This window comes from Podarcis raffonei, chromosome 16, assembly GCF_027172205.1.
Source record: "Podarcis raffonei isolate rPodRaf1 chromosome 16, rPodRaf1.pri, whole genome shotgun sequence".
Classification (NCBI taxonomy): Eukaryota; Metazoa; Chordata; class Lepidosauria; order Squamata; family Lacertidae; genus Podarcis; species Podarcis raffonei.
In genome coordinates this window covers 5037501-5048965 of record NC_070617.1, presented here as the reverse complement: position 1 = coordinate 5048965, position 11465 = coordinate 5037501, and the positions used below count along the sequence as shown (strand labels likewise).

Below are 11465 nucleotides of genomic sequence, written 5' to 3'. Positions count from 1 at the left end.
GACGAATTAAGTACTTAAGCTGAGGTACCACTGTATAAGGAATCTTGACTACTACAATAGCAGGTTGGCAATAGGCAAACTAGCCAAAGCAGTGATGGGATCTCTTGCACTCCAGGTCTCCAAATTTACAGGAAGCTGCCTTGCACTGAGTCCATCTAGTATTGCCTGCAGTAGCTGGCAGCATATTCCATGTTCTCGGAAACAAATCTTTTCCCCAGCCCTACCTGGAGATGCCAGGGATTGGACTAGACAGCATCACAATACTTTTATAGGGGTTTGCAGGATAAGTAACTATGGTAAACGCTAACGGATCTGGGCCCTCTGGGGTGCATAGGAAACTTCTCAAATAAGGATTGATACACACCACCCTTCCAAGTTTTCAAAACAGTAATTTTACTTCCAAGAAGTTCAGACTCCCCCTCCGCAATAACAAATCCTCACATTTTCAGATTGAAAATCTTTAATTTAAAATTTACATCACACGGGGGGGGGGGAGGGCAGGAGGAACACTCACATTCTGTTACAACTAAAATCCATCAGAAGTGTGCTGTAGGTATTTGTTTTATTTAACACTGTCATGGCTTTTTCTCCCCCTCCCAAAACACAGTTGCACAAAAACCAATTACCTCCAAGTTTGTGTCTTTTCTCTCTCTCTTTAGAATTTGAAAAGGAATCGAACACACTATATACATACTGCCATATAAAGAGCATCCAAATAGGACAAAATCGCTACAAAATATAAAACCCACCCTTACGTATTTTCATTAAAGAACCCACCAAGCCAAAAAAAAAAAAGTTATCCAGAGGCTCTGTAATACTCAACCCCCCACCCGTTTTAAAAAGAAGAAAAAGTTCTATTTTGCTCACACACTAAAGCTGACAACTCAAAACTGTGGCAATGTAGTTAGCTGGTTGTTACGTTTACTACATAAAAGATCCTTAGAGAAGATGTAAAACTATTGAAATACATACTATGTATAACCATGCTGGTGCGCTTGGTTTCATATTACTCCTCTGTAAAAAAAAATAACACACAAAACCACCTTTCAGCCTTTTAAATGGTCAAATACAGACTAGTAGTAGTCATTCATTGAAGGTAACTTAGGGGGAAAAAATCTTCTACAAATCACTGATTCGGCCATTCATGTTTTTGAACCAGTGCAGGAGTTTGATGCACACTTGAGAGATCCCTCAACCACTAATTTTAAAATATGAACCTGGAGCAGAAGGCAGATTTCTTGCATAAGGAAATCTACTCCCATTGAGATGAACTGGGTTAAGATGCCTGCTCAGTAGTTCTGTGGTGTCAATCACAGCTCAGATAGTACTATAGCCAGAAAACCTTACATGTGCAATGGATTAGTACAAGCCAGACCCAACATTTAAATACTCTCTTTGTAATGGAAGGGTTTTATTATTTGCCGAGCCTAACTAAATTAAAAACAAAAGGGTATATGGAAAGGTGAGGGGGAATCTGAGTGAATACAAAGTAACTGCTTTTAAACACAGAACCAGCAGGACAACAGTATATGCTTTTTAAAAGTTTCTAAGATTCATTCATACACAAATGTAACAGGATTGGAATAAAGCTTTACCAAGTCCTTTCAGCTAAGTCATTTTTTAAAAATCCAAGTCTTCCTATTAAAATGCCTTTTTGCATTTCCTTCTGTTCAAATGCCTCTTTAGAGTTAGCTGTGAATATTTCTGGGGGGCAGGGGGAGAGAAATACTGTTTCGCAGAGCTTCTCAAATGCAGTGTCATCAAAACTTAAGAGTCCAATGTCACATACTAAACATGTCAGAACGTGTGTCTAATGTGTTATTTATATTCACAGGCAACTGTAGTAAGGGGAGGGGCAACTCCCATCCATCTATGTAAAAATACCCCTTTTTATCTAAAACCACATTAGCGACAGCTTCTCCTAAGCAGGACAGATAATAAAAAAATAGTATCTCTGGAATACAGCTGTGTGTTACTATTTGGGTAAAATATTTAACAATCCAAGTTAGTCTATCGTTTAAGTAAGAACTGCAGGAGTTCTCAAGAGCCCAGTATGCCGTTTGCTGTTTTTTGTTGTTAAAAAGCAGTCTGCAAAGAAGATCCATAAAAACCAGTTTTGTTGCCAGCACAAGGATCATTGTCTTTGCTTTGCTGACAGGGTGCGGTGAACAAATTTCTGAAGGATTCTTGCCCAAATGTTTTCCCACAGCACGACCTGCACTTCTAAGGGAAGCAATTGCAGGCCTATCATGAGCTTAAGGTTAGCATACAGACAACTGCAAGGTTGATCCACCACAGCCCTTTTCAGGACACCTTTTGACAACAGCCAACCTCACTGCTAGCTTCACCGAGGGCAGGGAAACAGCAAGGCATTTCAATGACTCTTTCCCAGAAGTAAGCCGCTTGACCACCCTCCCCACCCTAAATGTTGTGCTCTAGGCCTCCCCACATGGCTTAGTCTACCTGCCAACAGTTCCCTTGAAAGGTGACATATAAAGAAATGCGCCTCTCCTATATATATATTTTAATGAAAGCCTGAAAAGCTTCAGGGTTTAAAAATAAAAACGAAGGGAGGGGGGAGGCGTCTAGAATTTGCATCAGAAATATGAATCCTGTTTCCATCTTAGAATGATCAGAAAGATAACACAAAGGAAATGGCAAACTTGAAAGAACTTTTAAGCAAGCATTTCCAGGTTACTGGTGTGGGTGTGAATGAAATGTTGGTTTTGTTTTCTCCCTTAAGCGTTTTGGGTCTCGCCTTTTCCAAAGAGCTCTGCTCAATCGGGCCAAAGCCAGGTCTAGTTCAGTGGAGAGCCCAAAGCCCACAGGAAGCCCACAAACAGCATTCTCCCCATTTGTGATTCCCCACAGCTGGCATACAGAGGCCTTCTGTCTCCAACAGTGCAGGTAGGACAGAGCTTTAGATCTTCTGTGAATTTGTCTAGCGCTCTTTGAAAGCCATCCAGGTTGGTGGCCATCACTGCCTCCTGTGGGAGTCTTTTCTCAACAGCGAGAACAGGATGGGCCTTGGGCCTGATTCTGTAGGTCTCTTCTTACATTATTATGGAAAAAGACTCAAGAGAGCTGATCCCATGCTTTCCATAGTTACGTAGAATTTAAAAAAAATAATGGAAAGGTGTGTGTGTGTGTATAAAGTGTATGAGAAAGCAGAAGAGCAAAGACTTCACCTGTTTGTGCATTCTTCAGATGCCCTTTTAAAATAAGCCAATTGTTATTATCCAAATTCTTGACTTCATGCAGCCTTTGGTTCACCTCATATATAAGCCTCTCTAAGGAAAAGCTGGATTATCGCACTGCAGTGGATCTTAATTCGGTGTACAATCTTTAAAAGTCTGGATTAAATTAGTTAAATGTTTTGCTTTAACTGTTACTAGAACTAACAGCATGCTCACATAAAAATAGGGGGGAAATCTGGAGAAAAATGTTTCTAGGGGAGGTGGGGGGGGGGAGACAACTGGTTCAGTGATTAAAAAGGGATGAAACAGTGTTCTCTCTGCACATGATCCAGAGTGGGCTATTATGTCTTAGTTGGAATGATAAAAAGGGCAAAAATAGTAAAAACACACTTCCTATAAAAAGTTAACACATTAATATCTTCTGTAGGGATACCTAGGATACATGGAGACATACAAGTCTGCATATCGCTATTGCGTATCCTGCAACAAAAAATGCATCTGGTCCTATTTTTTTTCCTACAACTTAATCGTCGTCATCGTCTCCCTCATCTTCTGCTGCACGTTTTCTCTTCTCCCCTCTGACGCCTTCCGCTGCAAAAAGGAAAAGAACATGTTCACTTATGTTAAAGCTAAGGCTAAGCACACTACAGGGACGTGGGTGGCGCTGTGGTCTAAACCACAGAGCCTAGGGCTTGTTGATCAGAAGGTCGGCAGTTCAAATCCCCGTGACGGGGTGAGCTCCTGTTGCTCAGTCCCAGCTCCTGCCAACCCAGCAGTTTGAAAGCACGTCAAAATGCAAGTAGATAAATAGGTACCGCTCCAGCGGGAAGGTAAACGGTGTTTCCGTGCGCTGCTCTGGTCAGAAGCTGGCTGCGGACAAATGCCGGCTCCCTCGGCCAGTAAAGCAAGATGAGCGCCAGAACCCCAGAGTCATCTGCAACTGGACCTAATGGTCAGGGTTCCCTTTACCTTTAAACACACTACAACATGTCACACACACACTGCCTTATTTCTACCTCTTCTGGACACTTACACCTCGTTTATCAAACACAAAACAAATACCTTGACATGAAATTGGCTAAACAGAAAGAAGAAATTATGCGTAGTCTGAGCCATCAACTGTTCAATGTATCAGAACAACTGGCATATTACCTCTTTCTATTTTAAGTATATAAAAAAATACAGATCAGATGTTTTCCTAAAGGCAATGAATCAATTACGGTATTGTTAGTCGTCCCCCCGCTAAGCAGCCCATGGAACAGAGGTTAAGGGCCGCTGAGAATTCTTCATTAGAAACCCTCACCCAAATTAATTCCCCAAATTTTGTGAGCCGATAACCTGGGTGCTTTGGTTTATAGTGTAGATACACCCCAAGACAAAACTAAACAACCTCAAAAGGGTGACATTGGCTGTATGGTGACCTGTCAGGTACCAAACAACCCCACAACTCCTGTTTTTCCAGCATCATCTGGACAGACAATGGGAAAATCTATGAAGTCTTCAGGGCAATGTCTTATGTGGCTAATGAGTCATGTATTGAAGTCTACTTCAGCTCTTGTCTTTTGCTGTACAGGAAGATAAGCACTTCAGTAATAAAAGGAGGCTATTTCTAGCGGACCACCGAAAAATCTCTCCCAGAAATCCCCTTCCTTCGTGGAAAAATTATAAAATGAAAGCTGGATGTTACAGCAATGAAAACACTAATTTAACACTTCCATTTGATTGCACCAACTTACAACCTCTTATAAAAATATAGTCCAGCTGTAGCAACTTTATAAAACCTAAATATAGGTTGCAAAAAAAATTATCAGCTATTTAAGGCAGAGACAGCAAACCTATGGTCCTTCAAATGTTCTCAGCTCCCATCAGCTAGCATAGCCAATGGCCTGGGATGATGATGATGGGAGCTGCAACCTCACAACTTCTGAAGGGCCAGAGGCTCTCCTCCTCTGATTTACATCAACCAAGTATAAATTCAACTTATGTTGGGTTCAGATGTCCCCTTCCTCCAATGGAAGGCAGTTCCTTCAAGCCTGAGGAAAGGAACTTTTTGGATCCAAATTAGGAAGTTTCAGATGTTTTAAGAATTCAAATGTAACTTTATTCACATGCAACTGAATATGAAACTTACCTTCCTCTTCTTCATTCTCCTTCTCCTCTACGTAATCATCATCATCTTCTTCATCCTTAAGAGGGAAACAAGTTGATGGGCTCAGAAGTTCAGTATGATTTACAAAGTGAAACCAATACTCTATTAAGGCTACAAGACATGGCATTCCCAGACTGTTGCATTCTATAAAAAGCAATGCCAAATTTCTCTGTGCTCAACTAAGGCAAAAGTCAAAAACGGCTAAGTCAAGAGGGTCAACTCATTCCAAAATGCTTGGGAGTTCTTTAAGAACACACTATTAGAAACTCAGCTGAGGTGTGTATCACAGGTCAGGAAAGGTACCAAAAGGGCCAAGAAGACGCCTGCATCAAGCAGTCAAAGAAGCTATTAGAGGCAAGAAGGCTTCCTTCAAAAAACCAAAGTCTTGTCCAAATGAAGAGAACAAAAAGGAACACAAACTTTGGCAAAAAAAAAAAAAGTGCAAGCAGACAGTAAGGGATGATAAAAAAAGGAAAACATTGCTAAAAATATTAAAAATACCAATAATAAGTTTTTTTTAATATATTAGTAGCAAGAAACCCTCTAGGGAGGTAGTTGGACCTTTGGCTGACAAGGGAGTAAAAGGAGTTGTAAAGGAGGACAAGGAATCTGTGTAGAAGCTGAATGAATTCTTTGCATCTGTCTTCACAACAGAAGAGACTAGATAGGCCATTGGCCTGATCCAGCCGGCTCGTCTTATGTTCTTAAATTTTTACAATTTAGAGAAGCCGATTACAAAAATAATATGCAATGGACAAACTGTTTGCTACTGAATTGCAGGATTTCTCTGGTGTGCAGGGAGAATATAGCCAGTGACTTCCACCTGCCTTGACATGCACCTCAGCGACATATAGCCAGAACCAAGTCAAGTATCTTGCCTTCATGTTTCACTGCTCATTTGCTTATCTTGTTCTCAATTTGTACTCTTGGGACTTCTCACTAACTTGTCCTCAGCCATTTCATTTCCCACTAGGATTTATATTCCCTTCACACGTCTGCACCATTTGTGGCGCTGAGCCCCCAATAAAACACTTTAGTTTTGTCAGGATCTATAAAGTACATTTTCAGATGTGTGTACATTTTTAATGCAAAACAACAGTCCCTGAGTTCTATAATGATAATTTCTCAGCCATGGGATTGTGCAGTTCTTCCTATCTTCCTCTGATGAATCTTTACCTGTTTCCTAAGGTTCCTTGGTCTAATCCTAGTAACATTACTTTTAGTCTTCTGTCATTCGCAGCTTGGTTGATTTATTTTGAACAGTCCCATCAGCAGCGTTCTCTCGCAAAATAGGCTAGAGTCCAAGATCTCAAACCACAGCTTTTGCTTCAACAATATATACGCCGGCATATTTATACAATTTCCAGGATTTCTGTGCTGTCCATGGGAGCATGGCGTGGACAAAATATACTCTTTTTTGCACAGCATGCACCATTATCTAGGTTGAATGTTTTGGAACTTGAGAGAGGAGGAAGAGCAAAAAATTTACCTGAATCTCTTCTTTCATTAAGTATGAGAGGCCCACTTCTTCTTCATCTTCCTCGTCTTCACCTTCACCCTCCCCCAAGTCTGAGCCATCGTCGTCTTCCTCGTCATTCTCTTCATATTCTCCTGGGGGACCAGCTTTGTCCTCGTCTTCTTCATCCTCATCTTCATCCCCATCTGAAGGAAAGCTAGCGCTAATGAGATGCACATGGCACGTGCTCCCAACTTCTGACACAGAATTTACAGGTTCAAACCCACAGACTCAAAAAACAAGCACGTGGTACAGTCCTCCTGGGACATGACTACTTCTGAATGCATCACAGCTGTTTGCAGGCTTGGAGGCTCAAGAACGTCCCCACCTGTGCTATGTCAAGGAGGATTTTCGTTTAGCCTTCATCCCTATGTGTGTGTGGGTTTTTTTTGGGGGGGCAACCTTTCAAAACGTGATTCTCCACTTGCATTCCCAGGAGGACTATAACACATACAATTTTTGGGGAATGTATAGATCAGTTCAACATCCAATCAAATGTTAGCTCTTTTCCATGCGTTAGAACAGCGATTCTAGAAACAAAACCGAATATATGAGTGGCTCGTACAACGTTATATATAGCAAACAATTTTTTTTAAAAAACAACAAAATGTATTCTTTACGTGACATTTACGTTTTGCTGCTAGGTGCACTGTAAGTCTTTTTGTAACATATATAAAAAGTATAGTGTGAACAGTGAATGTTAAACCACACAATTGACATGCCATTTGCTCCAAGCCTGTGACTTGATATCCACCCTAGAAAGGGTATAATAACTGATCACCAGACACGTTTACAAAGAGTTACCTTCATCCTCTTCATCTTCTGAGTCGGGGGCCTCGTTATCCTCCTGATCAAACCCGTCTAGATACGTAATTTGCTGGAGCAAGTCAAACACGCTTTCTCTGTAATCCTCCAGGTTTGTGATCTCACAGTTAAATAAATCAAGACTCTTCAAATTCTTAAGATTTTGCTGAAAAGAATAGAACGACACATTAGATTTCTACGTCAACAGAAATCACCCTTTAATGACTCCTTTAGATGCTTCATTATTAGGCCTGCCAACTCTGCACAAATGTTGGTAGCCCAGTCTGTAACATTACATCTGCAATCTAGGAATTAGCCCTAATTAACTTACTTCCAAGCAAGCGTGGGTTGGATTGTGCTTTGTTTTATATACACCCCCCCATAACTCCACAAACTGACATGACTTACAAGCATAAGCAGGGAAACATCCGTGAATTTTCTAACTGTAACCCTACCACTGAGCTAGAACAGTGGTTCCCCCCAAAAAATTGGCCACTGCCCCCTTGGACCTATAAACTCATCCCCAGTGCCCTCTACTCTATAAAAAGCATTTATCAGAATAGTGGTTTCCACAAGCCAGTAGGAAAGATAATAATAGAGATATAGAGACTTCCTTATATATTTAAGTCATGATTCTGGGTAGATAACTCTGTTTTGAACACTTCTACAACATTTACCATCATTATTTATTAAATTTCTACACCGCCCTTCATAAGAGGATCACAGGGCAGTTTGCAATATGAAAACACAAAAATACATACTATAGTAACAAACAAAAACAATTAAACCCCCTACGCAGCTTAAAGGCCATAGATTGATTACTTAGCTAAAGGTCTGGGAGAAGCGGAATGTTTTTGCCTGGCATCTAAAGGTATGCAACAAAGGTGCCAGGAGAGCCTTCCTGGGGAGAGCATTCCACAAATGGGGAGCCACCACAGAAAAGGCCCGTTCTCATGTTGCCACCCTCTGGACCCACCATGGAGGGGGCACATGAAGAAGCACTTCAGAGGATGATTGCAGGGTGCTGATGGGTTTACATAGGGAGAGGCAGTCAATACATTCCTTCAGTGCTCTTAATAATTTATTCATGCAGGGAGACAGTTGTTGGCAAAAGAGCTCTGCTACAAAGGTGGAGTTACAAGTTCCAGGCTCCAGTCTGACGGAGGAAAAACGTGATTTAACCACTCCATGCAAACTGTGCAACAACATGCAAAATAGTCGCAGCTACCCTTCTTAACGCTGATCCGTCCATCTCCAGTCCAGAATATGAACCTCTAAAGACATCTAGACTGTCCTTTATAAATTATGCCGACTTCCTTTAGCATTGTACTTTAAACTCAGCTTATGAGTTTACAAGCTGGTTACAAGCAGAGAAACATTTACCAACACCTATTATGCAGTCATGCCATCTAGTTACCCTGTCCAGCGATGCTGGGGTGAAATTATTCCAGGCTTCTAAACACTGCAATCCTACGCAAAGCTGCCAGTTTTGAGTATGCTCCAGTGGACACAGCAACACTGATTTCTGAGTAACTACGAAATCGGGACTAATTTGTATAAATACCGCTTTATACTTACAAGGGCTTCCACAGTGCTGAGATCTTTGATTTTATTACCACTCAGATTTAGGTATGTGAGATTCGGACATCTCTCTGCCAGGACTTCCAGGCCTCCGGAAATTAGATTATCACTCAGTTCCAGCTACGGTGCAGAAAAGTATCATATGATTAGGCAGATGTTTTCCAACTTTTCCCATGTCTGTATTTTAGTAAAACTACGCAGCTCTAGGAATCTAAACAAACCTTTTTTTAGATGCTATCTAAGGATGGTTGATTGCATTTTGACTTCTTCAGAGCCAGACAAGAATAGCAGTTCTAATAATCTTCCTCGCATCATTATCCAAGTTTGCACCTAACCTACAAGTATACAATCATTTCCCTGCAAGCTTAACTGTAACAATCTCTGCTCAGCCATGAAGCTTGCTGGAGTGGGCAGGTTGTTCCGCCTCCGCTTAACCCCCCTCCACAGGGCTGTTTTTGAATGGACACGAATATAAGAAACAATGAAGGTAAATTTAATCCCTTAAACCTTGGAACCCTCTGCCCGTTGCTATCAGGCAGTTGCCTTTGCTGCGAGTTTCAATATGTACTTAGTCTATTGTTCTTAACTTTTCAAAAGTATTAAATTATTGTTATTTTTTTCTATTGATAATTTCTGTAAACCGCTGTAATATTTTCTTACTATGAAATAAATGAAAAATAAAGTCATGTGCAAACATGTTTAAAAGGATATTGCATGGAAAAACACCCAAAAATACAGATATGCAATTAAGAGCAACACAAGTGTCCTCAAAATGTCCTGGACCACAACTCCCACCAGCCGCAGCCAGCAGCACTATACTGAAGGAGGCTAGGATAGTGTCAAGAGCAGGCCTGGAGAGACCTAAATTCATAGACAAGCCGACAGGACCCACACTCCTGCTATGCAAGCAGTGTCGCTAACTGAGCTCAACAGGAATGGGCTAAATATACCCAAGGATTTAGGGAGCTAATCCTATGCGCTTGCAACCCACTGGCCAAACAGAACTAACTCATCGTTGCATTCTGGTCAATACTCACCTTTCGAAGCTTAGTCAAAGTGGGGAGCTTGGCGAGTGATGACAGCTCCACGTTGGCCATGCTGAGAAACTCTAGCTCTTTAAATGTGTCATTCAGACCTTCGATTTCACCATTGCTAGACCGGCAATTGTCCAAAACCAGCTCAGCCACCTACAAAAGCAGGACACAAGTCAACTTCAAGCTGAAGAAAGACCTATGCTCCCTGTCACATTCGAACAGATATTATGGGTGTTGCTCAACTAACTTTTACTCACAGACCTGTTGAAATTAAGAACAAAAGAAGAGCCTTCTGGATCAGGCCTATGGCACATCCTAGTCCAACATCCCACTCACCCAGATACCCCAAAGTCAAACCCATGAACAGGACCTGACCACAAGAGTGCTCTCTCCTCCTGGTATTCAGAAACATTTCTGCCTGACTGGAGGCAAAGCATAGCCATCATGACTAGCAGCCACTGACAACCCTCTCCTCCACAAAGAGTCAAGTTCACTAATTTCAGTGGGTCCACTCAAGGATAAAACTTAGCCAAAGTAAATGCAACGAGTGCTACTCAAACTACGTACAGTCATATCTTGGGTTGCTATCGCTGCGGGTTGCACATTTTCAGGTTACGGACACACCAAAACCCAGAAGTACCAGAACGGGTTACTTCTGGGTTTTGGTGCTTGCGCATAAGCACCAAATCGCATCACGCACGTGCGCAGATACGGCACTGCAGGTTGCGAAGACTGTGAGTTGCGAACATGCCTCCCGCACAGATCACGTTCGCAACCCAAGGTTCCACTGCACTGAAAAGAGGCAACAACATTTTTGGAACAAGCCTGATTCATTCCCACCCACCCCTCTTCAAGAAACCAGAAATGCACAATTTAGTCAAGTTTAAAACAACACCTGGGTTACTTTTTGTCTTTACAGTACTCTCAACAATGCTTACAGTACTCTCAACAATGCTTTGCATTACTAAATGCCACAGGAGCTGTTAGCTCTTCAAGGCTTAACCTGTAAGGAGCAGGGAGGAAGGGAAGGAGGACTTTCCCTGCTGCCAATCAACTGCAAAAGGGGCGAGACAGAGCAAGTGTTTGTCCTGACCTAAATGCAGGAACATCTGCTGAGGCCAGAGAGTCGTGAGTTGAGCAGCAGGGAATTGGAAAAGGCCACAAGGGGGTTGACTCTGCTCTTT

At 41.8% G+C, this 11465-nt stretch overlaps 1 protein-coding gene across 1 annotated transcript in view; it reads right to left on the bottom strand.

Moving 5' to 3' along the window:
- Nucleotides 1-442: 442 nt before the first annotated feature.
- ANP32E (acidic nuclear phosphoprotein 32 family member E) overlaps nt 443-11465 on the bottom strand; it is a 13891-nt gene continuing 2868 nt past the window's right edge. Inside the window, exons 2-7 of the mRNA XM_053369414.1 lie at nt 10285-10434; nt 9245-9367; nt 7667-7832; nt 6836-7008; nt 5329-5383; nt 443-3788 (exon numbers count right to left, since the gene is read on the bottom strand). Of these exons, the coding sequence (XP_053225389.1) occupies nt 3721-3788; nt 5329-5383; nt 6836-7008; nt 7667-7832; nt 9245-9367; nt 10285-10434 (735 nt within the window). The 3' untranslated portion in view covers nt 443-3720. The remainder of the gene's footprint in view (nt 3789-5328; nt 5384-6835; nt 7009-7666; nt 7833-9244; nt 9368-10284; nt 10435-11465) is intronic.